General features: G+C 49.6%; 1 protein-coding gene and 1 pseudogene across 2 annotated transcripts; one reads left to right on the top strand and one right to left on the bottom strand.

The window, feature by feature from the left end:
• Positions 1-1,241: 1,241 nt before the first annotated feature.
• LOC311220595 (olfactory receptor 14C36-like) lies at positions 1,242-26,726 on the bottom strand (annotated as a pseudogene). Its single transcript has 3 exons — positions 26,073-26,726; positions 1,638-1,883; positions 1,242-1,377 (listed from the first exon to the last, which is right to left on the bottom strand). The product of its transcript is annotated as an olfactory receptor 14C36-like (transcript).
• Positions 18,653-19,567, top strand: LOC311220603 (olfactory receptor 14C36-like; the record flags this gene model as incomplete). The annotated part of the gene is made up of 1 exon (XM_084304165.1): positions 18,653-19,567. The coding sequence occupies one exon, from the start codon at positions 18,653-18,655 to the stop codon at positions 19,565-19,567; it is 915 nt and encodes a 304-aa protein (XP_084160291.1).
• Positions 26,727-27,921: the final 1,195 nt, after the last annotated feature.

Below are 27,921 nucleotides of genomic sequence, written 5' to 3'. Positions count from 1 at the left end.
AAGCAAGTAGAATCTGCTAGACACAGAAATAAAGTAGCTAGTATGCAAGATAACGTACAAGACAAGGTGGAAGAAGAAGTAACAATTGAGGAGTTGAGAAAACAACCAGCACGAGCGGTCTGCATGACAACAAATCAACGAGCAGAATAAGACCAGGGTTTGCTCCAGGGATGGTGTTCGGACTGCAGGGGATGACAGGGAGGTGCCTCAGTCCCAATACCCCAGCATTTCTGGGAGCTGCTCCTTCCCACTCCCTGGAGCCGCCCCTGCTGGGAGCTGTGTCTCTGTGCCCACGTTTGCTCCCTTTATATGCTCCCAGACCCCATCCCACCCTCTGTGTGCTCAGCTGTGCCCTGCAGACACCCTTAGGAGCAGGGCACAGCGCAGGAACACTGCTGTTTATGCAGGGGTTATGCAGCAGGTGAGAGCAACCCTGCTAAACCTGGAAAGTTGTTATAGGTTCTCTAAGGCTTGGGTGTCTTCTTGGGATACTTCCAGATTTTTTTCACCTCTCCGTGGAAGAGGTCTGGAGTTTCAGTACCTTGTTCGGAATTGAGAGTTCCCATCTCAAAATTCTTCCCTCACCAGCCAGCAGTAGAAAACAAAAAGCGCTCTCTCCTTGCCTTTCAGGTACACGGTGCCTCAATCTTCTTCAAAAATGCACTCATAAATGTTCTGAGGGTGGTGATGTGGAGCTGTGAGTAGCCTGTGCCGTGCAGCACCCTCTGGACAGCAGAAGGACCCTGCGGTGACCCTACACTGGCTGTACTCTTCAGGCTGGGAAGCTGACCTAGCCAGGTGGGTACCACTACTGCTCACAGAGCCCACCAGGGCTCTCTGGAGGTGAAAAGTGCTTGGAGGGACTTTGGAGCCTTACCGAAGGCATTAGATATTCCAGACATGCCTCGCGATCCAGGCAGCGATACACCAATGAGAGTGATGTGAATCCCTCTCCAGCCTCCCATCCCTCTGCTGGGTCCCCACTTGCCTGTGGATACCTGGATCAAGTGATTTTCCTAGAAGTGAGCACACCTGGAGTGGTCTCTCACTTCGTGGAGAGCCATTCACTGCCCACCTGAGGCACATGTCCCCTGCAGATTCCCTCTCTTCCCATAGTGTCCTCCTGATGGACAGGTGTCTTCCATGCCATTTGGGGAAACCCTGGATATGTCCCCCAGTGGCACTCACCATCTCCACTGCCACTAGTCAACATCACATCAATCCTAAATCCAAAGCTGTGTCTAGCAGGTCATGACGAGACAATGAGTTTTGTGCTCCCAAATAGAAGGATAAAAAGGCTCTTTTGGGGTCTTACTAGTTTTGGCACCACCTTTGGAAGAAGAACCCAGATCAATGCACACAAGGGAGCCCATTTTACTACAGAGATGGGACAAAAAGTCAGGTCTGAGCCCATGTTAGACAGACTTTTCCATGGCTTCCAGGTGCAAAGGAGCAGGTCCATTCCTCAGATGTAGTGAGACAAATCCGATCATTTATGTGGGAAAATGATAAGGAGAAATAAAACAGTAATACAGTGAATAAACGAAGCTCTGGCACAGTGTGGCATTTGCAGGGAACAATTGCTGGGACAGATGGGCAGCTTTAGCTCTTACAAAAATGTCTATGGCATCACTTGCCTAATGCCATCCCTGATCTCTTGGTTCCTTATGCTGTAGACGAGAGGGTTCAGTGCTGGAGGCACCACCAAGTACAAAAATGACGCCACCAGATCCTGGGATGGGCAGGAGGTGGAGGGGGGGCTTTGGGTTTGCAAACACAATGCTACTGATAAAGAGGGAGACCACGGCCAGGTGAGGGAGGCACGTGGAAAAGGCTTTGTGCCGTCCCTGCTGCGAGGGGATCCTCAGCACGGCCCTGAAGATCTGCACATAGGACAGCGCAATGAAAAGAAAACATGCCAAAGCAAAAGAGGCACTAACCACAACAAGCCTGACTTCTCTGAGGGCATGTGTCAGGAGAGAGGCACCTCTGCTGTGCTGGAGTTGGGGCTGCTTCTGCCCTGGAAGCCCCAGCTGTGAGAGCAGAGGCTTTTCTGGCTGGGAGAGGAGAGCAGGGGGCTTGCTCCGAGCAAGGCGGCTGCACTGCAGGAGGTGGGTGACAGGCAGCAGCTACAATCCCCCCTTCCCAGCAGTTCTGACACTAGTTCCTTCCCACTGCCCACCCATGCTGCTGCCTGGCGCTGTCCCTGCCAGGATCTGTTTCCCTGCCACCATCTCAGCTCCCTGTCCAAGCTCCCAGACCCCATCCTACGTGCTGCATGTTCAGCTCTGCCCTGCAGGTACCTCCCCGGGACAGGGCACTGCACAGGGCCGGCGTCATGCTTGCAGGCACTAAACAGCAGGTCAGACGAGCCCTGATGAAACTGGGAAGGTGATGCTGGTGTTATTTCCAGGTTGGTGAGGGGTGAAGGCTTCTCCCAATATTCTTTGTTGTCTTCAGGATGGTGGTGTAGGAGCCTCAGCCCCTTTTCTAAACCTCTCAGCTCTATTTCGGTTCCCATCAAGACAAACAAGTGAAAACTGAAAGTGCAGCTACAAGGGAAGCAGAGTCAAGCAGGAAAGGCTGCCTCGATCATACTTATGAAAAGTCCTCTTGAAAACATGCTGAGGGTGAGCTGAAGCTCCGAGTAGATCCATAATCTCTGGGAAGTGCAAATTTAGGGCATCTGTCTGTACACTGCATCCCTATTGCCCTGCAGCAGGAGACTTCCCATGTGAGTGGGTGTCAAGGTTCCTCCCACAATGAGCTCTAAATTGCATTCCAAGTTCAGAAAGCTTTTAATCTCTGGCTGTCTTCTCTTCCATTGCCCCCTGCAGGCAGTGTCCCTAGCCCTGCTGCAATGTGCAGAGGAGCTGCTCCTGGACAGAGCTGTCTCTCTGCGGAGCTGCCAGCTTGCTGGGAACTGCCTCTGTCCCAGGAGCCTGGCTGAGATCAGCTGCCCAGTCCAAGGCATCATTTTCTTTCCCCTCCCTGCTCCCCCCGCACTTGCTTGAGGTGTCCCTGGAGCTTTTCTTGTCCCATTGTGAGACAGTGACCAGCAGCCATGTCCTTTACCCAGGATGAGAAAAGGGAGTCAGCCGAGTCAGTATTGCAGGTTTGTAGGCTTGCAGACTCTGCTACTTCCCATATTGACCACAAACCCACTGGAGGTTGGAGTTGTCTTGCCTCGGTTCAGGTGTGCACAAAACAGGCACCTGTGTGTCAACTGCGTGTCTTAGCTCCCATTGGAATTATTGGAAATGGAGGCCACGAACTCATGATAAACTTTGAGGTGGCAGAGGTGGTCCAAGATATAAGCAGGTAACTGCAAGCTGAGGTGGACCGATGTGGAGAGGCAGGGCACTGTGTGAGGGTGTCGTCCTGGAGCCTTGTGGGGAAGGTCTTCTGCCAAATGAAATGACAGCAGGTGCCCAAGTTGAGGATAATTGATCAAGTTCCTGCTCAGGCTGTTCGCAGAAGCCCCTTGCAGTATTCAGCTGACTCAGTGGGGTACTAGGGAGCTCAGAGAATTACGGAATAGTTTGGGTTGGAAAGGACCCTAAAGATCATATAATTTCTTTGAAATGATATCCCCCCTGCCATGGGAAGGGACACCTTTCACTAGACCAGTTTGCTCAAAGCCCCATCCAGCCTGACCTTGAACACTTCTAGGGATGGGGCATCCACAAGTTCCCTGGGCAACCTCTTCCAGTACCTCACCACCCTCAGAACAAAGAACTTTTTTCTAATGTCTAATCTAAATCTACCGTCTTTTTTCAGTTTAAAACCATCACCCCTTGTCATATCACTACACGCGTTGATGAAAAGTCCCTCCTCAGCTTTCCTGTAGGCCCCCTTTAGGTACTGGAAGGCTGCAATGAGGTCTCCCCGGAACATTCGTTTCTCCAGGCTGAAGAACCCCAGCTCCCACAGCCTGTCTTCATAGAATAGGTGCTCCAGCCCCTTGGTCATCGTTGTGTCCCTCCTCTGGACTCGTCCTAATACGTCATGTCCTTACACTGGGGGCCCTGGAGCTGAATTCACTACTCGAGGTGTGGCCTCCCCAGAGCCAAGTACAGAGGAACTTCCTGCCAAGGCAATGCTGTGGATCAATTCTTCTGTGAAATCCCACAGATCCTCAAGCTCTCCTGCTCAGACTCCTACCTCAGGGCAGCTGGGCTTCTTGTGATTAGTGTCTTTGTTGACTTTGTATGTTTTATTTTCATTGTGCTGTCCTACTTGCAGATCTTCAGGGCTGTGCTGAGGATCCTCTCTCAGCAGGGGCGGCACAAAGCCTTCTCCACGTGCCTCCCTCACCTGGCCGTGGTCTCCCTGTCTGTCAGCACTGGCATGTTTTCCTACCTGAAGCCCCCCTCCGTCTCCTCCCCATCCCTGGATCTGGTGATGGCAGTTCTGTACTCGGTGGTGCCTCCAGCACTGAACCCCCCTCATCTACAGCATGAGGAACCAGGAGATCAAGGACGCCCTGAAGAAAATGTGGCAACGTACAGTATTTCAGCATTTATAAAGTACTCTGCTGCTCATATGATTCCCAGAATTTCACATGAAAACCCAGGATTATCTTTGTCCATAGTTTTTTTTTTTTTCTTTTCTTCCCATTTTTTCTTTGTTTTGTCTTTGTTTGCTTTCTTTCCATAGCAACCAGCACAGATGACCCCCAACACCTTTAAAAGTAGATTCCCAGCAGACCTTACTAACTAGTTCTCTGAGCAGCCTGAAACCTGCTTTCCCAGTATCTAAGGTCAACGTTTTGGTGGCAATTTTTCTTCTATCACCAAAGATTTTAAAGTTGACTGTTTCTCTCTTACTGTGGCCAAGACAGACACTAATCACCACTTTACCAAAGAGACCATCTCTATTTAAAAGCAGCAAATACAGGAGGGCACCTTTCCTAGTCGTCTCCCTTAATATCTGTACCAAGAAGTTATCAGTGTGAATTAGGAATTTCCTGGACCAGTTTGCATCAGCTGTAATCTGGCAAGTTGAAGTCACCCATAAGGAAAAGGCAGCTGATCTACAGATTTCCCCTAATTTCCGATAGAATGATGATATATATATATATATGCTGATATCATCCTGTTGGCTGAGTGGCTTATAGTAGACTCCCACAGCAACACATGCTTTACTTGCTTTTCCCTTAGTCCTTTCCCAGAGGCTCTCAACCATATCATCACCAACTGCAAGCTCTGTACAGTCCAGCCCCTCCATTACATACAGCGCCACCCCACCACCTGCCTGCCCTGCTTATTCCTCTTGGAGAGGCTATAACCATCTACTGCAGCACACCAGTGTCCTGGTTTCAGCTGGGATAGAGTTAGTTTGTTTCAGAGTAGCTGTTATGGTGCCATAGTTTGGATTTAGGATAAGAATAATGCAAATAACCCAATGACGTTTCCTTTGCTGCAGAGCAGAGCTTTTACTAAGTCAATGACTTAGCTTCTCTGGGAGGAGTTGTCTGGAGGGGGCTGCCATTGCTCAGGGATGGACTGGGCATTGGTCAGTAGCTGGTAAGCAATTCAGTTGTGATGTACATTCTGTTATCATTACTATTATTATCCTTTCCCTCCCCCCCCCCCCCCCCCCCGTCCTATTAAATGGTCTTTATTTCAACCTATGAGTTTTACCTTTTTTTTTTCCTGATGCTTTTCCCCCATTCCCATGAGGGGGGTTGAATGGTGCTGAGCTGCCTGGCAGGTTAAGCCACAACAACCAGTCACAGCACTCTTCCCACCAAGTTTTGCTTATGGCAAATGTATTGCAACGCAGGGACTGAGCCAAGGTTTCTAGCTCCTCTTGCTTCTCTGTCGTGCTGTGTACATCGGTGCAGAAACATTTCAAATGTAATTTATTGTACCCAGCGCCTTGTGGAGCAGATTGAAGGACCTCACTAGCACACAGTCCCTCAAATTTTGGTGTGCCATCCCATAGCTTACGACTGGAAAGCCTGATTTTATCCCTTTCCCCCTTCAAATCTAGTCTAAATCTATCTGAAATCTAGTTGAAAGCACAGCCCACAGTGAACTAACATAGATTTACCTCTACCTAAGGCACATGACTCCATTTCCTCAGATAAATACCTCTGCAGGTTGCTTTGAATATAACAAGTAGGGAGAAGGTTCAGTTGTCCTCCATGTGTGCCTCTGCTTTCATTTCACTTGCCAAAGGGATTTCCCACCAGGCCCCAGCTGCCGCCCTGACTCCCAGAAATGCTGCGTTAGAGCTTGCAGATACCTGCAAATATCTCGGATCACCTCTAGCACTGAGTTTGTGTTTGACCAGCTCACTTCTACCCTACAATATCTATTACTTACCTTGGGAGGTTAGACGAGAGTATTTTGTGCACACTTGAGGGGAGGCCAGATAAATGCCTGAGACGTGTATGGAAGAAGCTGAACCCCCTTCCAGCCCCAGGACTACACAGCCAGGATGAGATACCTCAACTGGCTCAGCTGAATCCCTTTCTTGAGCAGGAGTAAAGAGATCTTTCTGTCACTGCCCAGGTCTGTCATGGTACAAGGGAAGGTGATTCGCCTACCTAACTCTGTCTCTGATGGAGAAATGACACTACTGGAAAGAGTTGCCTGTCCACAGCTGAAGGAGGGAACAAAAGTGATTACTTCAGTCTAGTTCCAAGTAGGTTCCTTGGGAGCCCCAGGGACAGCTCAAGGCTGGGGTGGTGAGACAGGAAAGTCTGGTCCTCTGCTCCTGAGCTGGACTGGGCTCCTGGGATGCTTCGCCCAGCAGCAGCACCTCTGCACCGCACAGCAGGGCTGGGGGCACTGCCTGCATGAGATGAGTGGGCAAGAAGGAGAGAGGTGTTAAAGGCTGAGGGGAGTGCAAGATGAAGTCAGTCCCAGACATGAGGACAGGCTGGGTGAAGGACTCATCAAGAGCAGCCCCGCGGAGAAGGACTTGAGGGTTCTGGTGGATGAAAAGCTCAGCATGAGCCAGCAGTGAGTGCCTGAAGCCCAGAAGGCCAACTGCATCCTGAGTAGCATCAAGAGAGGAGTGACCAGCAGGTGAAGGGAGGAGGTTGTCTCCCTCTGCTCTGTTCTGTGAGACCCCACTTGGAGTCCAGGTCAGGATCCCCCAGCACAAGAAGGATGTGGACCTGTTAGAACGGGTCCAGAGGAGTTCCACAAAGATGCTCAGAGGGCTGGAGCACCTCTCCTATGGAGAAAAGCTGAGAGAGCTGGGCATGTTCAGCCTGGAGAAGAGAATTCTCCAGGGTGACCTCATTGCAGCTTTTCAGTACTTAAAGGGTATTTGGATGGAGAGTGACTCTGTGTTCAATCAGATAATGACAGGGGGTGGTTTTAAACTAAAAGAGGGGAGATTTAGATTAGACATTAGGAGGAAATTCTTTACTTGGAGGGTGGTGAGGCACAGGAACAAGTTGCCCAGAGAAGTTGTGGATGCTCCATCCCTGGAGGTGTTCAAGGCCAGGCTGGACAAGGCTCTGGGCATGCTCACCTAGTGGGCGGCATCCCTGCCTATGGCAGGGGGATGGAACTAGATGGTCTTTAAGGTCGACAGAGGTGGTTCCGGCAGGATATCAGGAAGAGGTTCTTCACCGAGAAGGGTGGTGCATACAGGACAGGCTCCCCAGGGACATGGTCACAGCACCAAACCTGTCAGAGTTTAAGAAGCATTTGCACTGTACTTTTAGTTATACGGTCTGAATTTCCGGGTAGACCTGTGTGGAGCCAGGAGTTGGACTCCATGGTCCTTGTGGGACCCTTCCAACTTGGGATATTCAGTGATTCTACTTAGAGTGCATCTTGTTCCTACTCTTATCAGTTCCAGTCATTTCTGCTGTTGGACTTCCTATAACATGCAACTCCGATCATGGGTTACAACCATTTTAGAAGTACATCCATCACAGTCTCCATCCCTGGTCCCTTCAGACCAGGCTACAGAGTTTAACATTGCATTGAACTCCTCCCCTCACCCCTGCTCCATCCAGTGTCTTTTGGCCACAGCCTCTTAGAGGTGTACCTCCTCCGGCATGGCCTTATCCATAAACCACACTCCCTTCAGAAGTCTACCTGCTGCGTTGAGGACTTACCCATGGCCACAGACGCTTTGAGGTCTTCTGCCATGGCCTTATGCAAGGGCACAGACACTGCAAGGTGTACCCACTATGGCACGGACTTCTCCATGGCCACAGAGGCCTCGAGGCATACTTTGCTCTGGAGTAGACTTGTCCATGGACACAGATGCTTTGGGTTGTATGCGCTGCCATGTGGAATCACCCACAGGTCACAGTTCCTCTGACTCACAGTCACACTGGAGTTCCAGCCTGTCCAGTAGAGGCAGCACAGGAACAGCAGCCGTGCCCTGGCCATCCACCAGTCCGGGCACATGGCCATGGCTGTTATCAGAATGCTCCCAGGCACAGCAAAGAAAGATGATAAGGAGTAGAGCAAACAGCAGATTCAGAAGCAGCCACTAACAAGCACTGGACTCTCATATACATACAGAAAGGCAAGGAAGCCCTGTTGCAAACACAGGAGACTTCCAATTAGGAGCCAAACTGCTCTGATATCTATAAATCTGGTCTCCACACTCAGATCTGTCATTGTCTCAAACCCTTTGTGCCCCAAAGAACTGTTTTGGTTTAGCACCAGAAGGCAGCTGAGCATGGCACAGCCACTCACCCACTCGTCCCAGGTGGGATGGGGAGAAAATCAGAAAGGTAAAAGTGGTAGAACTCATGGGTTAAGACATAGACAGTTCATTAGGTAAAGCAAAATCCATGTGTGCAAGCAAGGCAAAACAAGGAATTCATTCACTACTTCCCATTGCCAGGCAGATGATCAGCCACTTCCAGGAAAGCAGGGCTCATCACACAGAAGAGTTTCTTGGAAGACAAATGCCATCATTCCCAGTATCCCCCCTTCCTCCTTTACCCCACCTTTTATTGCTGAGCGTGATGTTGCACGGTATGGACTGAATTTGATCAGTCCTGCTCAGCTCCAGGCTCTGTCTCCTCCCAGCTTCTAATGCACCCTCAGTCTCCTTGGCGGTAGGGCAGCAGGAGAAGCAGAAAAGTCCTTGGCTCTGTGTGAGCACTACTCCAACACATCAGTGTGTTATCACTGCTGTTTTCATCAAACATCTAAAATGTAATGTCATATGAGCCTCTATAAAGGTAATTTGCCAATAATCATGCCAAAATCATGACAGCTGCCTATGCTACCCAGAAAATAACAAACAAGGCAAGATTCACTTGTCCTAAATGTGGGCATCATCTACTATTTCAGGTGGCCAAAGGAAGCCTCTTTCATACTTAATAATGATCCCTTAGCTCTTAATTACCTGCACATGCCTTGAACCAATACTGGCTCCACAAATGTCAGCAGGTGTTTGCATCAGACCAACTGGCCCTACTCTCCATCACCATTAATTAGCATGGGACATGAGACAAGGAGCTCAAGTGCAAGTAATTATTTTGTGCTTGCCTGAACTGGGGCAAGAGGAACCCCACTTTGAGGGTTTGTGTGGTGCATGAGAGGGGGCTGTCTCCTTCCACCTCCAGAATGGCAAGCCCAGATTAGAATGCTTTTTTTGACTCAGTTGAATCTCTTTCCTCAGCAGCAGTAAAGGGGATCCCTCCTAGGAAAGATCATTCTTAAACATAATTCTTTGATATAAGCAATGACACTGCATGAAAGAAATGTCTCTCCCCAGCTGAGATAAGTGGTTATGTCGGTGTCTTTCACAATGGTTTCGCCTGGAGCCCCAGAGACATCTCCATGGAACAATAGTGGCAGAAAAAGAGATGTTTTGGGCTGGGTCTCTGCTGCTGACCCCCAGTCAGACTTCAGTGAGCATGCCTTTCTCCAGACAAACTGATGGGTCTCCTCTTTCACCCAGGAGAGCCCCCTTAAGGCCATAGGGTCCAGGACAGGAGAGGAGGGTCTCCTGAGTGTCCATCTGTCCCTCCCCAGCAGGAGCATCGTAACAGCTCTCCTTGTTTCTCCACCCAGCTCTGCAGGTGCTGTTCTTCTCAGGTAGGATGGAGATGGGGGACTCAACCCATACAATCCTGCCATACAGATGTGTCCATGGGAACAGGGTGCCCAAGCCCCCTTCTGACTCGTGACCCCATCCCTGGACCTGGTGATGGCAGTTCTGTACTCGGTGGTGCCTCCAGCACTGAACCCCCTCATCTACAGCATGAGGAACCAGGAGATCAAGGATGCTCTCAGGGATGTATTGGGATATGTGTTATCCCATCATCAATAACGTAGCCATCAGACTTGTAGGTTTCCCACTGTACCACAAAGAAGCAAAGCCGGTTTTGTTTTGTTTGTTTGTTTGTTTGTTTTTTGTTTGATTGATTGATGTATTCTCGTAATTATGATAATACTGTATGTGAAAAATACTGTAATTTATTCAACTTCTTCTTTCATATCTCCCTGGCTTTGTCTCCCTCCAAGAGCTCAGGTACTGATGTTGTTAGCATCCCTCTCTGTATAAACAAATTACAGAAGCCTGCAGTAAAGTACTTTTCATCAATTCCCATCTCTTCCTTCCTTTTCTGGAGCTTGCGGGGATACAGCCATGAATAGGAGAACGTGTTTTTTTCAGCTCTGGTCTCCTTTCTCTTCCATGTAGCCCTTGCGTTTGTGTCAGCCTTAAGGTCCCGTGTGCCTTGTGACAGTCCTGTTGTCTGTTCCGTGGCATTCCTGGGGCTGTAGACAGGAGGCATCAAGGTGAACCAGTGTGTCACAGCTGGCCTCTTTGCTAGCAGCACCGTACCGAAAGGGGCTCTTCAGGGCCAGGAGGCTGGAGGCCTCTTCCGAAGCTGCGGTCAGCAGGAGCTGCTCCCTGAAGAGGCCTCCTGCTTCTTCTGGGGCTCTCTGTGGATGGAGGGGGACAGGTTCAGAGCCCCTGGGTGATCTGTGTAGTGGGTTTACGTCGCAAGGTTTTGGTAGCAGGGGGCCATAGGGGTGGCTTCTGTGACAAGAATGCAGAAACTGCCCCATGTTACATTAGGGCCCCACTGCTGGCCAGAGCCGAGCCAATAAGCAATGTTGTCTGTGCATCCATGAGAACACAAAAAAATAAAAAAAAAAAATAAAAAAATAAACCAGCAGCTCAGCACTCACCTGCCCTTTCTGCTCTTAGTAATAAGAGAAATTTCCTTCCTCTGCACTTCCACATGGCCTTTGCTTTTTTTTTTCCTTCCCTTTATTTAAATGATGTAATTAGTAACAATTTTCCCTTAATAACTATTTTTCCTCTAATTAAATTATCCTTATCTCAGCCCGTGAGTTGTTTCTTTCCTTTTCTTCTTCCCTTCCTCTCCCGAGGATGGGAAGAGAGAGAACAGTTGTGGTGGAGGTCAGCTGCCCAGCAAGGTAAGACCAGTGCAGCCGGGCAGAGGGCAGGGAGCTTTTTGGGGCTTTTCTGGGGTTTTAATTCTTTTTCTCTGCATTCTGCTCCTCTATTAGATGATGCCATTTTTCTCTTTCTTTTGTACCCGAAGCTAAATGCACGCACTATCCTGGTGGTAAAGGACAGCTGAGCATGGTTTCTCTGTCTCCACATTTAAAGGACTCTTCAGCTGGAAAGCAGAAGGTTGCATGGAAGCTTGTCTTGCTTTCCTCCATCAATGCAGAGAGGTCGATACCTCAGTGTGGCTGGCTTTGTGCAAAGACTGAGAGGCGTCATGGACATTCTTGGGCAGGGAAGGTTAATCTAACCTTATTATTAACCTTATTATTAACCTGATAAACCTAATAATAACAGAAACATTTAGAAAATGTCAATGAAAAGGAAAACCAAACCAAACCACAAAGACTAAGATCTAAACCAAAGACCTTTTATTCATTAAAATTTCAGGTTTTACTTTTTTTTTTTTTTTTTTTTTTTTTTTTTTTTTTTTTTTTAGGTGTGCATTTGCTTTCTTTCACTTTAATATCCTGGATCTTCAAGGGTGGGTATGGGACCTGGGGTGGATTTCTTGTCCACTTTTTTTCTTTTGAATGTGAAAGTGATGTTCAGAATTGGGGTAAGATGTGGGTCACAGGGACACAGGGACAAGCAACACACAATCCTCGCACCTCTTCCTTCCCCCCTCTCTCCCTTTTGGGATGGGGAGAGAATGAAAAATAAAATAAAAAAAAGAGTAGTGAAAGCTTGTGGGTTGAGATAAATACAGTTTATTAGGACAGAAAAGAAAGGAAAATAAGAATAATAATGATAATAGCTGAAACCAGGACACACATATATATAAATGCATGTATATATGAGCACATTTTCATTACCTGAAACACGTGAGTTCTGCTTATGGAACGGCAATATGTTCTTACCATGCCGGAATGGAAATCACCAAGAAGTGCACTTATTGTACAGGAAATATTGATTTTTCCCTCTCTTTGCACTACCAATATTGTCTGTTATGCTGTGTGTCCAGTCACCCTCATCATTCTGGTGTTCCCACCTCTCCTGGTTGTCATAGAATGGCTGGGCTTGGAAGGGACCTTAAAGATCATGTAGTTCAAAATATTAAATGATTAAATAAAATGATTAAGCGGTTATGTCTGAAGGTGTCTTTTCAGCAGACTCCTTGGACGTGTGTTCTTCCCATCGCTCTCCAGAATCTCCCTCTCTTTGCTTTTTGTTCAGACACCTCCCAGCTATCTGATAAAAGCTTAGGGAGATAAAAACTATCGCCATCCTTTAGAAGTCTAATGAACTCTGTAGTGAACGCCTTAATTGTGTTTATCTCTATCCTCGCTTATCTCTCTGTGTAAAACGTTTCTTGTACAGCTGTCCCTTGTGCCAGGTGAACCTCGTTAGATGCAGTTTGCACGTGGCATGCAGTTGAGGAGAATGTTTTAAAGTTTATTGAATTGTACAGCGCTTAACTTTTGTTTGTTTGCAATGGAGAGAATCCCTTCTGTGCCTGTGTGCAGGCAGTTCTCTGGGGAAAAGAGACAGCAATTGGTGCAAGGGAGCTGTCACATGCAGCTGCAGGCCTGAGTGGAGAAGTCTGATGGGAGGAGAAGTGCTGCAAGTCCCAGGCGGCTCCTGAGAGAAATGGAGCGCTTGGGGAGGTGAGGAGCAAGGATGCCCACAGAGTGTCTGGCCTCAAGGGACTACTTTTCCAAGCTGACCACAACTCCTTAGGAGATCCTGTGCATCAATATCAGTTAGAAATGTCAGTAAACTGAATAAATAAATAAATTAGTTAAAGGAAATGCCCTTATTCTCAATTGTTCATTGAAATCTGCCTCTTTAACTACCCTTCTGAAATCTCTCCAATTAGATGTACAAGCCCTGCATCCTTGAAGAAAATGATGGGAAGAAACAAGGCACATGAGGGCTCTCTGTATTGTAACAAGCCCCAGGGTGTATTTGGTGCTGAGTCCATGGACCTCTGATGCTGAGAGGAGATAGAACAGGCTGAACAAGAAGGTAAAGCCAGAAGAAACAGTAAAGTTTCTTGGAGTGTTAATGGGTCTCACTGAGGGCCATTAGCAACACAACCTCCCCATGGACTTGTTAGAGCAGAAATTGGAGGCAGTGATGCCAGTCAGGCAAAGGCAACATGTAGGTGGCTCTGATGCTGAGTAAAGCCCTTATCCAACCAGATGCCAAGGCCTGATGCCCGGGCTCTGGGAAGGGAGCTCCTGTCCCACACATGACTCAGGACTCTTCAAGAGACAGTGGGATGTGGGGTGTGTGATGCGGAGTGAAGGACAACAGTACAACACCACCGGGGGGTACAAGAAGGCCCCAAGGTTCCAGGGCCAAGGGGACAACGTGCCTTCTCATAGGCCTCAGTGACAGACAACAGCTACAGCCAAGGGGACAAAGACCTTGGCTCTGTCAGGGCCTTCCAGCCTTGCCAGTGCCCTTGGCCGTTGTCTGTCCTACCCTGCCCCATGCCGGTGCCATTTTCCTTGCAGTCTGTAGACACCCAACCTACTTCATCACCACAGTATCTCCCTACCTCTACTGGCATCTGCTTGTCCTCACTGGCTATTTCTTGCAACACAAAGCCATGGGCTGATCCAGACTCCCTCTGAGTGACCACAGCAGTACCCTTGGAGTGATATTTCTTTCTCCTCATGACCAGGACCTCCCAAATGGCAGTTTATGGTTGGTTTCCTTTCTCATGCCCCTACCAAAAATGTGCCATCATTTCTGAAAGCAACTTCCAAGCTGTCTGGAGCTACTACTACACTGTGCCAAGCCTGTGCTTCGCCAGGCCTAGGAAGCCCAGGCCTCTTGGCCTCCACACATGATGCCTACCCCTGTCTTGGTAGACCTCCTCTGAACCCTCTTCAGACTTTATGCATTCCCAGCTGCAAGGTCAACATCGTGGCCATGAGGGCAGAAGACCCTGCTGAGAGGGAGAGGAGAGGCAAGGGGGTCTTGTTCAGTGGAAGGCATCCATGCTGGAGAGGACACAGTGGTGCTCCAGTCCCCAAGGCACAATGCTGCTCTTAGGAGTTTCCTCTCCTTCTGACCACCTCTCTGCTGTATGGAGCTGTCCCTGGGAGATGTTTCTCTGCCCCCCATCTCTTTGGTGCCAGTGTTCACAGACTCTTCCCCCCCCCCTCCCCACATGCTGCACTCAGCTCTGCCCTATGGGCACCTCTTGGTTGTCTGGCACTGTCCGAGGGCATCTCTGTGGTTGCAGCTTATCAGGGGGAGGCCAGACCTAATCTGACAAGGATGGAAAGAGGAAGCTGGAGTTGTCTGCAGTCTGTCTCTTGTGCAAATAATTTCTCGTTTCTCTTTTTTTTTTTTCCCTTCAGCAATTAGGAAATTGAAAGCACTGCTTCTGAAAAGCTCCCTCCAGAGAATGTAGTCCCTGCCTTCTTCATCCTCTTGAAAGATCCCCTCAGGACAAGGGTGAGCTGGAACTGCAAGCAGCCCTCAGCTCTGCAGCACTTTGTTCATAGGAGGATGGACCTGCCCTGCTGGGGAAGGACTTGGCTCCTGACTCCAGTGAGCAGACCAAGGACTGTGTGGGTGCTACACCCAGGGAAAGTCTCATCCCTTTGTGACAGCCAAGGACAAGAGGATTCGCGTCAGCGGCATACATCTGAAGCTGCCCAGAAGCATGCTCATGACCTTAGCCTCTCTGCAGTTTCTCAAAATTGCTCTCTGATAGCTCAGGGGTTCTATGGGAGAGCTGTGCCCTTCTGAGCAGCAGCACTGTGCCTCTAAGGACACCAGAGGGTGGTTGCCCTAAAGGTCAGGACGCTCAATGGGAGAGCCAGATCATTTTCCAGCACCACTGTCTGCACTGCCAGGAACCCCCCGTCTATCTCTGCTGTCATCTAGGGGAGGTTTAGGCTGGATATTAGTAAAAACTTCTTTATTTAAAGGGTTGTTAGGCATTGGAATGGACTGCCCAGGGAAGTGGTTGAGTCACCATCCCTGGAGGTCTTTAGAAAACATTTAGGTGTAGAGCTTAGTGCTATGGTTTAGTGGAGGACTTGCTAGTATTAGGGCAGAGGTTGGACTGATCTTGGAGGTCTCTTCCAACCTAAATGATTCTGTGATCCCCACATCTACACCCTGTCCATGCTCACAGACCCGGTCCTATTGAGCTCATCATCAGCATTTCAATCATCTCATGGAGCAACCTCTTCATATGAGCAGGAGCTAAAGGGCAGATGCACAAACTCTGATGAGCTTGGAAAGGTGATGCTGGTGCTGTCTGGAGGTTGGCATGTGGTGCAGGCACTTGCCTGGTAAAGCTCAGAGTAACAGTTTGTGTATCTGAGCCCATTCCCTAATTGGGAGAGATGTTTTTACATCGCCACCCAGATGAAACAGAGTAAACTTGAAGCCCAGATCAAGGAAAGGAAAAACTCAAACAGGAGGCACCTTCTGTTAACTAGAAGAGTCCCTTCAGAAATGTGCTGGGCACAGCCCCGGGCACCTCAGCTGTGGCTCTGGGTCCAAGTACAGACTTGTGACAAGGAAACATGGTTTACAATGGCCCAGGATCACATGCATGCAAAAGGTTTGCTTGTGAGCTTAGACATGCTGAGTGTTTGGCAAATCACAGCATAAAGAGCAAAGGAGAGCACCACAAAGAGAGCAAACCCTGCTGTGTCCAAGGCTGGAGAGCAGGAAGGGAATTGAGCAGTCTTTCTGGACCTCTCCTGCATTTGGTCAGCTCAATAGCTCTGCATGCTTTGAGGAGATATTGGATAAAGGCACATCCGGAGGTGTCCTACATATACAAGTCTGGTGTCCCTGTGGGCAGCCAAGGACATCCCCCTTCCCTGTCTGGCCCTCAGCTGATGCTCAGAAAAGTTCTCCATCAGAGCCTGCAAACACTGGCACACGTCTTTGACCTCCCCTGGCACCTGAGCCATCACCAAACGTCTGTGTGGGACCAGCTGTCCCCCAGGTTGAACAAAGCCCAGGGGCTCAGAGCCCACACTAGCAATTACTTTGTGTCTACCTGAGCTGAACCAAGAGCAATCCCAGATGTAGGGTGTGTAGGATGCATGGGGGAGCTGAATCCTGCTTCAGCCTGAGGGCTTCCAATTTGGGATGAGATCCTAGAATCATAGAATGATTTTGGTTGAAGGGGACCTTAAGGATCATCTAGCTCTGACATACCAGCCGTAGGCAAGGATACTTGCTACTAGGTCAGGTTGCTCAATGAAGATGCCTGCATTCCCTCAGTTGAATCACTGCCCTGACCAAGGGAAACCAGAGAAGCCTCCCTTTGTTTCTCTATCCTTTTATTATGGGTGTTCAGAGGTGAACCAGGACATCTTGTGCTCTGGTAGCACAAATCATGCTGCTGGAACCAGTCTCTGTCCTTTGTTTAGGGCAGGGCAGTTGGTGATTACTTCAGTCTGCTTCAAATCATGTTCCCCAGGGGTGACCCTGCTGCTTTTCAGGAGTTGTCATCCCTGGAGCCCCAGGGACATCTCCAGGGAGCCCGAGGGGCCAGCAAAAGTCATACATTGGGCTTAGCCTCTGCTGCTGAGCTAGGCTGGGCTCCTGAGATGGAGGGATCTGTCTGCAAGCAAGCAGCTCTGCTGAGTCACAGCTGTACCCAGGAGCAGTTCCTCAGCATGGTGCAGCAGGGCTGGGGGTCCCAAGGGGATAAGGGAAGGGGAGGGAGGCAGAGAAAGGTTAAAGGCACTCGGGAGGATGAAGAGAGCTTACTGGAGGAAAAACATTGCAGCTCTTGAAATGGTAAGTCTCTGGCTGCAGGGCAATGCTGCTGCAGTTCCTGGAAGGATCTCCAAAGGGCAGCATAGCCCACAGATTTTGGGACCTTTCTTGAGGACTCCCAGCCCAGAGGCTCTAAGTGGAAAAGTGTGAAGTGCTGTGCAGCTGGGGGTGCAGGCAGGGGTGCTCAGGGCTATGGTGCAGAGTATGGTCCCCAGGGCGCTGCAGGGAGAAGCTGCGGGTGGAAGGAGGCCCCCTGGCAGGGCAGGGCAGGGTCATGCTGCTGCCTAGAGTCTGGTCAGCAGTCTGCTTGCGTTTGTAATTTGCTGCAGTGACATTTCTGGTGCACACAGCTGTTCAGGGGCTACCTGATAAAGACAGACTCCGTGCTTTCAGTTTTCTTGGGAGCAGCTCAGCAGCAAGGGATCTGGGAGTGCTGGTTGACAGCAGGCTCACAGCAGGCTGTGAGTCAGAAATGTACCCTCACGGTGAAGAGCACAAAATGCATTTTAGGATGCATTAAACACAGCAGAGCCGCTCAGTTGAGGTGATTGTCCCACTACCTTTAGCATTAGAGCAGCCTCACCTTGAATTTTATGTGCAGTCCTTGTCTCCACTGTACAAAAAAAGTCCTTGGAAGAGTCTGGAGGAGGGCAACAACGCTGGTAAAAGGGCTGGAAGGGTCCTCAATAAATGGCTTTAACTTCTGATTGAAAAGGTCCTTGAAGAGGTCAGGCAGTTGGACTAGAAGATCCCTACCAATTGAACTATTCTATTTGATTTGATTCGATTTGATTCTTCTATCCTGCCCTATCCTATCCTATCCTATCCTATCCTATCCTATCCTATCCTATCCTATCCTATCCTATCCTATCCTACCCTATCCTATCCGTCCCAAATGGACACAGTTCTCCATTAGAGTGATTGTGATGCTGGAAGCCTCGAAGAATCAGTGGAGGTGCCAAGGCCACAGAAATGCTGTTGGGGAGATGCATGAAGGGAACTGAAATAAGCCCTTGTTGTTCGTGGTGGTTGGAAGTGGAGTACGAAGACAGGGTGAGGGGTTTGGAGGTGTGTGTTTTGAACCAGGAATCCCAGGCTATCAGCAGTACCCAGGTTCATCTCAGGTTCTGCTCTGCCCTGCTGTTGGGTGATTTGGGAATAAGAACACTGAGAAGCTCTTTGATATTGTAAGTGGATTTAATTTGAGATCACCCCAGGTTCCCATAAACCTACTGCTGTACAGGACTGACCCACAGATGAATCCCTGCTCCCTCTGCCCACCTCAGCCAGCACATGCTACAGTTAATTAAGGGAGCCACGAGAAGGTCTTTGAAAGGAGAGAGGTACTTTGGGAGACTTCTGTGAGAAATGGCATAGGATTTTTTCAGAGGAACCTCTCCTAACTGGTTATTGCTTTTTCCTCCTTGTAAAGGTCCCCCATGCCCAGAGACAGCAGATGTCCAACAGCAGCTCCATCACTGAATTCCTCCTGCTGGCATTCGCAGACACGCGGGAGCTGCAGCTCCTGCACTTCGCGCTCTTCCTGGACATCTACCTGGCTGCCCTCCTGGGCAACGGCCTCATCCTCATCGCTATAGCCTGCGACCACCGCCTCCACACCCCCATGTACTTCTTCCTCCTCAACCTCGCCCTCCTCGACCTGGGCTGCATCTCCACCACTCTTCCCAAATCCATGGCCAATTCCCTGAGGGACACCAGGGCCATTGCCTATGCAGGATGTACTGCCCAGGTCTTCTTTTTATTATTCTTTTTTGGTGCAGAGTATTCTGTCCTCACCATCATGGCCTATGACCGCTACGTGGCCATTTGCAAGCCCCTGCACTACGGGACCCTCCTGGGCAGCAGGGCCTGTGCCACCATGGCAGCAGCTGCCTGGGGCAGTGGTTTCCTCTATGCTCTCCTGCACACTGCCAACACATTTTCTCTTCCTCTCTGCTATGGTAATGCTGTGGACCAGTTCTTCTGTGAAATCCCCCAGATCCTCAAGCTCTCCTGCTCAGACTCCTACATGAGGGAAGCTGGGCTTCTTGTGGTCATTGTCTGTTTAGCCTTTGGTTGTTTTGTTTTCATTATGCTGTCGTATGTGCAGATGTTCAAGGTTGTGCTGAAGATGCCCTCTGAGCAGGGTCAGCATAAAGCCTTTTCCACATGCCTCCCTCACCTGGCTGTGGTCTCCCTATTTATTAGTACTGGGATTTTTGCCTACCTGAAGCCCCCCTCCATCTCCTCCCCATCCTTGGACCTGGTGATGGCAGTTCTGTACTCATTGGTGCCTCCAGCAATGAACCCTCTCATCTACAGCATGAGGAACCAGGAGATTAAGGATGCCCTCAGGAAACTGATGAAATAATTTTTTTCAGAAGGAATGAACTTCCCAACTTCTGCATTAGACACATAACGTGGCTCATTAAAGGCACAGCTCCTATTCTAACGTATTTCTGGGTATTGTCATTTCTGTCTTTATTTTGCTTTGGTTTCAGTGTTTATTTTATCTGTGGTTTCATTCTCCTGACACTGTCCACTAAAATGTCATTAGGATTTTGCCTCTTAGCAAGTTGTGGATGCATCTTCCCTGGAAATGTTGAGATCATCAGGCTGGATGGGACTTTGTGCCACATGGTCCAGTGGAAGGTGTCCCTACCCATGACAGGGAGGTTGAGAACTAGATGCTCTTTAGAGGTCCCTTCCAACCCAAAACATTCTGTGAGTCTCTGATTCTTCATCCCGTTTCTCATTCAGTGCATGGCTGTCTAGAGGAGTCCAAAGACTCCGTCCATGAGGAGTCTTGGTGAATTTAAACAAAATAAAGGACCCTTCAGTGACTTGTTGGTCTGACATTCCCCTTGTAAGCCCTTTTCTGGGGCTTCCTCTGCCTGTGTGCAGAGGTGGAGGGAGAGTCCCAGCAGAGCAGCAGTGGATAGTAGTCTGAGCGAAGAACAAGGCTTGGTAGACTCATTGCATCGTTCCTAATACGAGCCCCTGGTAGGCAACACATCTCTCTTGGGAATGGATCAGGCTGGGAGATGGGTGCCTCAGCACCTCTCACAAGAGAGGGAGGAACTTTCACCTGTCCCTTTACTTGGTTGCAGAGGTTGTTACATGGGGAGTAGATGAGGATGGGATAGTTGGGGCCAGCGTGTTCATTGACACGATGGGTCATAGAATCATAGAAAGGATCTGGTTGGAAGGGAGCCCCTCTCCTCCTCAATCACAAAAGCTAACCCAATCTGTTGTCAATTGCATAAAGCAGCTCCATGCATCTGAGCTTCACCTTCACCTTCTCATCTTCCCTGACACTCTCTCTGGCAGAGCCTGCATCCCTCCACTTCAGCACCGCAGGTGGCCAAGATGTGTGATCACACCCCTTAATCCAAATTCCGATGTCCCTTCACCCAAAATCATCACTGTTCTGGGACAAGCCATGAGGCTCCAGCTCGTCCTGGCTGTGCACATTTGGGCTGCAGCACCTCAGGTGTGGCACGGGGCCGAGCACAGACTTGTGGCAGGGCAGGAGAGCCCAGGGCTGTGGCGCAGAGCAGGGTCCCTGCTGTGCCCCAGGGGCTGTGAGCATGGGCAGGGAGACGATGTGACTCCTCTAGACACTGCAGCGAGAGGAGCTGGGATATCAGGACACGCAGCTTTGGGACATCCAGCTGTATCTTTGGAGTGTCTTCCTGGGCTGCAGGTTGCTCTCCGGCAGGATACGAAAGGGGAAGGACACCGCAATGCTAAGGACATATAAATGCTGCTGGATGTCTGCATGAGGGCAGCTGGAATGAGCCCTCTGCATCCCTGCTAGAAGAGCTGAGACCCTCCTTGGGTACCCTAAGAAAAGGTGATGATCCTGTTAAACTGCACTTCAACCCTCGATTCTCTGCTCTCTGTTGTATCCAGTGTCTTATCAGGGTAACACCTGAGTGCAATTATCCTCCAGCTTAAAGAGGTGGGATTGCAGAGGCCTGTTCCTTCACTTGCATGCAGTTTTTGCTTTACCTGTTCAGCTCCCTTAGACTCAGCTCACTTTTCTGCTTCTATCCCCCATCCTGCTGGGGGGAGCCACTGACAGCCGTGTGGTCACAGAATCACAGAACGGCTGAGGTTGGAAGGGACCTCCGAAGATCACCCAGTCCAACCCCCCTGCCATGCAGGATCACCTAGAGCACCTTGCCCAGGATGGCATCCACGTGGGTTTTGAATATCCCCACAGAAGGAGACTCCACAACCTCTCTGTGGTGCTTAGCTGCCTATGGGGGTTAATGCAGAGCAGTCCCTTTTGGTGCCCAGCGTGCAGCTCCATGGTTTTGAGATGACAACAGATTTGATCAGAGTCTGCTAAACTGAATTAACAGCTGCTGTAGCTCTTTAGCTATGAATTGGCAGGCTCCTTTTCTTGCCACAGGGCTTGCTTGCCCTATATTTGTTCGTGACTATATTTTGCTTTTGTTGTTTGCCATATCATTTGACTCTGCTGTGCCCAGGAATGTTCTGATAGCAGCAATAGCCACGTACCTGGGCTGTCAGATGGCCAGGGCATTGCTGCTCTTGTGCTTCTGTAATGGACAGGCTTGAACTTGCATGGGTACTTGAGTCAGAGGGACTGTGGCCTGTGCATAAGTCCACGTGGGGCCATGTCTACCCCAAAGGGTCTGTGGCTATGGAGATGTCCACAGTGCAGAAGGTACTTCCCTGAAGGCACGCTGGCCAGAGGATATGTCCACACTGGGGCAGGTACATCTGGAAGCCTCTAAGGCAGTTAATAATGCTGTGCCAGAAAACACAGAAGAGTGTGTGGTGTGGATTAGTCTGTGCTGAAGCAGGAAGGCTTCTGATGGCCACGGAATAAGGCCATGGTAAAGCAGGCTCACCCTGAAGGGATTCTGGCCATGGACAAGTCCATGCTGCGGCAAGTACACCAGTGAGGGCACCACTTGCTGTCTCTGGACACATCAAGGAAAAGAGTCATTAGGGGTGGTCAGCATGGCTTCACCAAGGGGAAGGCATGCTTAACCAACCTGATAGCCTTTCATGAGGATATAACCAGGTGGATAGATGATGGAAAGGCAGTGGATATCTTGATTTCAGTAGTGTTTGACACTGTCTCCCACAGCATCCTCACAGCTAAACTGAACAAGTGTGGTCTGGACGACTGGGTAGTGAGGTGGACTGTGAACTGGCTGAAAGGAAGAAGCCAGAGGGTTGCGGTCTATGGAACATCTCCAGGGAGCCTGAGGAGCAGCAAAATCATGCTTCGGGTTTGGCCTCTGCTGCTGAACTTAGTCAGGCTCCTGGGACCAAGGGAGCTCCTGGCAAGTGGGCAGCACCGCAGAGAGACAGCTCTGCCCAGGAGCAGCTCCTCTGCGCGGCACAGCAGGGCTGGTGGCACTGCCTGCAGGCACAGAGGGAAGATGAGCAAGGCAGAAGGGGAATAAAGGCAGTTGGGATGGTGAGAGCAGAGATGAGCTCATCACAGGAGGAATCTTCACAGACCTTTATGCTGTAAATCTTTTGCCACAGGACAATGCAGTTCCTTGAAGTGTCTCCTAGACTGGTCACATCTCTCCATGGGCAGAACCTGTCAGGGTGTCTTTTGTGGTTTCTGCAGTGTGGAGGAGGATGTGCTCCAGAGCGGGGCTTCCCTGCTGCAGGAACATTATCCTGCAAAAGAATGTAAAACTGGGTGTACCAGAAAATGTAGGAGTCTGCTTTGGATTTTCTCCTTTCAGATGGCTGCGTGGGCAGTGGGAGATGGAATTTCTTTCTCCATTCTGGAGAAAACACTGAGGCTCCAGTTCTTGCTAGCATGTTTCTGAGCATCTCCTTAGTCTCTTCACACAAAGAAATGTGTTTTGCACAGTGTTCTGATGCCAGAAGATGTCTTTAAGGCAGTGCTTAGTGGGTGGGATGGATTCTGTGAGCCTGGTCAGGGAGGAGACATGGGGACAGAGAAGCAGCTGGCAGCAGGGACAGTTTCAGGCAGCAGAGAACAATGCCACCACTCAGCATCACTCTGTTCAGCTGCGCTGCAAAAGAGAGAAACGTTTGCAAGACAGCTTTGCAAAACCAGAGCTTTTCTGTCCCATCATAGGAAGAGACCTTAGCAGCTGCTAATATAATATGATAACTGTTGCTGGTAATTATCTTATTGTTATTGCTGTTCTTATTGTTATTGCCTGATGCCTCTGCAGCCAGCTCTTTACCTGCCTTCCTGTCTGTCCTTTCCTATACTTCTCACTGGAGATTTTCCACTGAGGTGGGGCATGGCTGAAAATGGACTTCAGTAGAGGCAACTTGGACTTAACAGAGAGCTGAGGAATGCATTTTATTTTGTAATCAAATCTCTTTTTATCATTTTTTTCCTTCTTTTTGTTCTGGTAAGACAGAGGAACCCTGTGTTTGTGTGCAGCCAGTTCCACAAACAAAGCAGGTACAAATTGGTGCAGAAACATTCAGTGGAAGCCTTGGGTGGGAAAAGCTGTGATTTTAACAGGACTAATGGAAATCCCAGGTGACTGATCAGAGAAATGGCAGATGGGAGGGCTGGGGTGAAGACATATTCAGATTTCATCATGCAACACTACGGATCACTATGAATTGGAGATGGTTGAGATTGCATATTCCCTAAGTGGAAAAGTAAAGAAAAAGGAAAACAGAAGAAAACTTCTTGTTCTTTATTTTGGAAATCTTCTCGGTTAGACTATAGTCATGGATACTCCCTAATCAACCACACAAGAGCAGAAGAATTAGGGTAAGTTATGCAGAGGCTTGTCTTGTTAGGGTTTGTGCATTTTCATGAGCTCTCTGGTGCCAAGTTCCTGAACTGCAGCTGCTGGAGGAAGATTGAAGAAGCCTCTGAAGAAGGCAGGCACAAACCTCCATGTTAGTGGCTTCCCTGAGGGCCACCGCTGATGATGAAGCCATGACGGGATGCGCTCTGAAACAGGATTACACTGGAAAGAGGCAAGGAGGCTGCAAGTCTTTAGATAAGCATGTCCCCTTATCCCTGCTGGTTGCAAAGACAACAGTCATAGATGAGCAAAGACATCTTTATTGCTGGGGGAGTCCCAGCCCCACCAAGGCCCTTGGCCATCCACACCACAGGCTCTCCCATGCTGTCCCATGTCTGCAAACAGTTCTCCTGCAGGCTTTGGCCACTCCTGTGCTTAAGTACCTCACTCTGGCATCTCCCAAGCTTTTTGCACCTCCACCCACCTATTCCTTCTAACAAAAATTTTGGTCTTCTGGGGATTTGCCATAGCTTATGAGTTCCACACTACTTGCCCATTTTTTTCTCAAAGACCTCCTAATGCTCCTCAGCCACCAAGATGTCCTAGCCCCATGCTTGCTTGCTTCCTCTATTTAACTCCCTGTCCTGGGATTTAGGATGAGAATAATGTTGATATCACACTGATGTTTTAATTGTTGCAGAGCAGTGCTAACACTAAGCCAAGGACTTTTCAGCTTCTTGCTCTGTCCTGCCTGTGGGCAGACTGGGGGTGCAGCAGGAGCTGGGAGGGTACAGACCCAGGACAGCTGACCCCAACTGGCCAAAGGGATATCCCATACCATATCATGTCACGCTGAACAATTATGTGGTCAGCTGGCTGGGTGGGGGGTTTACAGCTGCTTGGTGATAGGCTGGGCATCGGTCAGCGAGTGGTGAGCAATGGCATTGCGCACCAACTGCTTTGTACATATTGTTATTAACATTACTACTATTACTATTGTTATTATTTATGGAAAGAACCATTTAGGATCATCTAGGTCCAACTGTGGGACTGTGAGCCTGTCCCCTTCAATCCATGGAGATGCTCAGAAAAGCAGGAAGCCTTTCCAGGGGACAACTCCTAAGCTATATTCCTGACACCAGCTTTGGAAGAGGTGTCCGGTCTCCTGGCTCTGCCCTGAGGAGCCCCTTTTCTTACAGTATCAGGGAGACCAGCTCTGATGCAGTGGTGCACCGCCTTGCCTGCAGCCCCAGGGATGGTGCTCTACAGATAGCAGGACCATGACCAAGTTCCATGAGACCCGAGAGATTACCAAAATGCACAGGAATGCAGCCTGCATTGAGCAGTATTGACAAGACCACATCCTGCTGCAGTCTGTGGCCATGGCTCCAGGGAAGCAGCAGCCCCAGATGGAAGGCAGCAGAGAGGGAGAACCCACTGGGCAGCGAGAGGCAGCTCCAAAGGCCACCCGGGCTGCTCCTCCCTGTGCCAGCTGAGCTCAGAGCACTCAGCCCCTCCTGAATGCTGGGGCTGCTCCCCAGCTCCAGAGGAGATGGGAAGAGGTGAGAGGGAAAACTGATAATTTTCTCCTGGTTTCTGTAGTTTTCCAAGCAGCCTGGTTCCTTATGTATATAAGGTTTGTTGATCAGGAATAATGCTATAGGTATAAGGATAAGGATGAAGTTAGATGATTAACATGATTTAATTGGAATTACTAGTCACAGGTATAACAAAGAAGGAACAACAACGACAAAAGAAAAGAAACCAAAAAAAAAGAAAAAAAAAAGAAAAAAAAAAGGCTGGGATTTTTGTGAGTTCCTGGAGACCCATACAAGGCTGATGGGCACATTAGTGATCTTGAACTAGCGTTTGTTCCAATATTTTCTGGAGAGCTTTCTTGAGCATCTTGTTCCTCATACTGTAGATGAGAGGATTCACTGCTGGAGGCACCACCACATAAAGCACAGTCACAAAAAGATCCAGGCATGGGGAGGAGATGGAGGGAGGCTTTAGGTAGGAAAACATGCCAGTGCTGACAAACAAGGAGACCACAACCAAGTGAGGGAGGCATGTGGAAAAGGTTTTGTGCTGTCCCTGCTCAGAGGGGATCCTCAGCACAGTCCTGAAGATCTGCACATAGGACAGCACAATGAAAACAAAACACCCAAAGGCTAAACATCCACTAACCACAAGAAGCCCAGCTTCCCTCATGTAGGAGTCTGAGCAGGAGAGCTTGAGGATCTGGGGGATTTCACAGAAGAACTGGTCCACAGCATTGCCTTGGCAGAGAGGAAGAGAAAATGTGTTGGCAGTGTGCAGGAGAGCATTGATGAACCCACTGCCCCAGGCAGCTGCTGCCATGGTGGCACAGGCCCTGCTGCCCAGGAGGGTCCCGTAGTGCAGGGGCTGGCAAATGGCCACGTAGCGGTCGTAGGCCATGACCGTGAGGAGACAACACTCTGCTGTGATGAAGAAAGGAAGCAGTAAGATCTGTGCAGCACATCCTGCATAGGAGATAACCCTGGTGTCCCTCAGGGAGTTGGCCATGGCTTTGGGAAGAGTGGTGGAGATGCAGCCCAGGTCGAGGAGGGCAAGGTTGAGGAGGAAGAAGTACATGGGGGCGTGGAGGCGGTGGTCACAGGCTATGGCTGTGATGATGATGCCATTGCCCAGGAGGGCAGCCAGGTAGATGCCCAGGAAGAGTGTGAAGTGCAGGAGCTGCAGCTCCCGCGTGTCTGAGAATGTCAGCAGGAGGAATTCGGTGATAGAGCTGCTGTTGACCATTTGATTTTTCTGACCATGGGCTCCTGTCCAAGGAGGAGAAGTCAATGACAAGTGAGGACAGACTAACCAAATTCTTACAGCCTCCATCCTTCCACAAAGAACCTCATCCAACTTCCTGGATGGAGCTCTGAATTATTGTTTCCCGAGGGTGCAGTGGGGAGCAGGGAACTGCTATGGGCTCTAGAGGAGTCCATTCTGCTTTGCAGCAAGAACATTGGACCCAGCAGTGATTAGTGATTTCTGGTTAGATACGCTTATGACATCAAAGACCTTTGCAGTATTGCTGCTCCCAACTCACCAGACTGCAGAGCCACGCTGTGGGGATTTTGTTTTGTTTCTGTTGTTCCTGTTGCCCTGGTCAAACCTGAGGAGCCTTTTTTGCAGGTAGACAGCCTTGGCATTTCCACCATCCTGCAAGTGCTATATTGGTATTCCTGGGAGGCAGTGGGACAGAATCTTAGTGCAGAGTGAGGAGAGTCTCTCTCCCCATCTGTCTCGCTCTCAACTGCCTTGTGCTGGCAACTCTTTGAGCTAGTTCATGGTCATACTCGGGTGTTCCCCTGAAAGGGAACTAGGCAGTGCTGGGAGCTGTGCAATTTTAAATAGTGTATCTCCAAAATTCTGCTTAATAGAAAGTGAGCTTCCTCGCGAAGCCAAGGACTGCATTGTGAGCCCCACAGGTTAGGAGGGGACTTGGACACCTTGACTGCAAGGACACTTCTGCATGGCAGGACCTGCAAGAAGCACGCCTGAGCTGCAGCTGAGCTTCTCTGTCCCCAGAAAACCTGAGAAGGAGAACAGCAGCAGGACAACTGAGTGGAGAGAGAAGGAGAACTGTCACAATGCTCCTGCCAGGGGAGGGACGCAAGGCCAGGGAGGGACAGATGGATGTTTGGGAGCATCTACTCTGCTGGGGCTCAGATGGCAGAGGAGGCAGCTTATGTCTTGGTCCCCATGGCCTTAACCAGGAAACCAGGGGGGCTTTTAGGGGGAAAAGCATGTTCACTGAAGGACTGACCGGGAGGTGTCCAAATCCCCCCTCCCATCCTTTGCTTTCAGCACCTAAAGTTTTACTTTTCATCCCCCCAACAAGGGAATCAAGAGTAGAAAACTGAAAGCACAGCGCCCTTCCCTTCCAGGCAATGCCTAGAAAGGGGGTTAGGGAAGAGCACCCAGCAGAAATGTCATAGAATCA

Source organism: Netta rufina (genome assembly GCF_964035555.1).
Source record: "Netta rufina genome assembly, chromosome: 35".
NCBI classification, from domain to species: domain Eukaryota; kingdom Metazoa; phylum Chordata; class Aves; order Anseriformes; family Anatidae; genus Netta; species Netta rufina.
The sequence above is the reverse complement of the archived record's forward strand: the minus strand, read 5'-3'. Positions and strand labels throughout refer to the sequence as shown.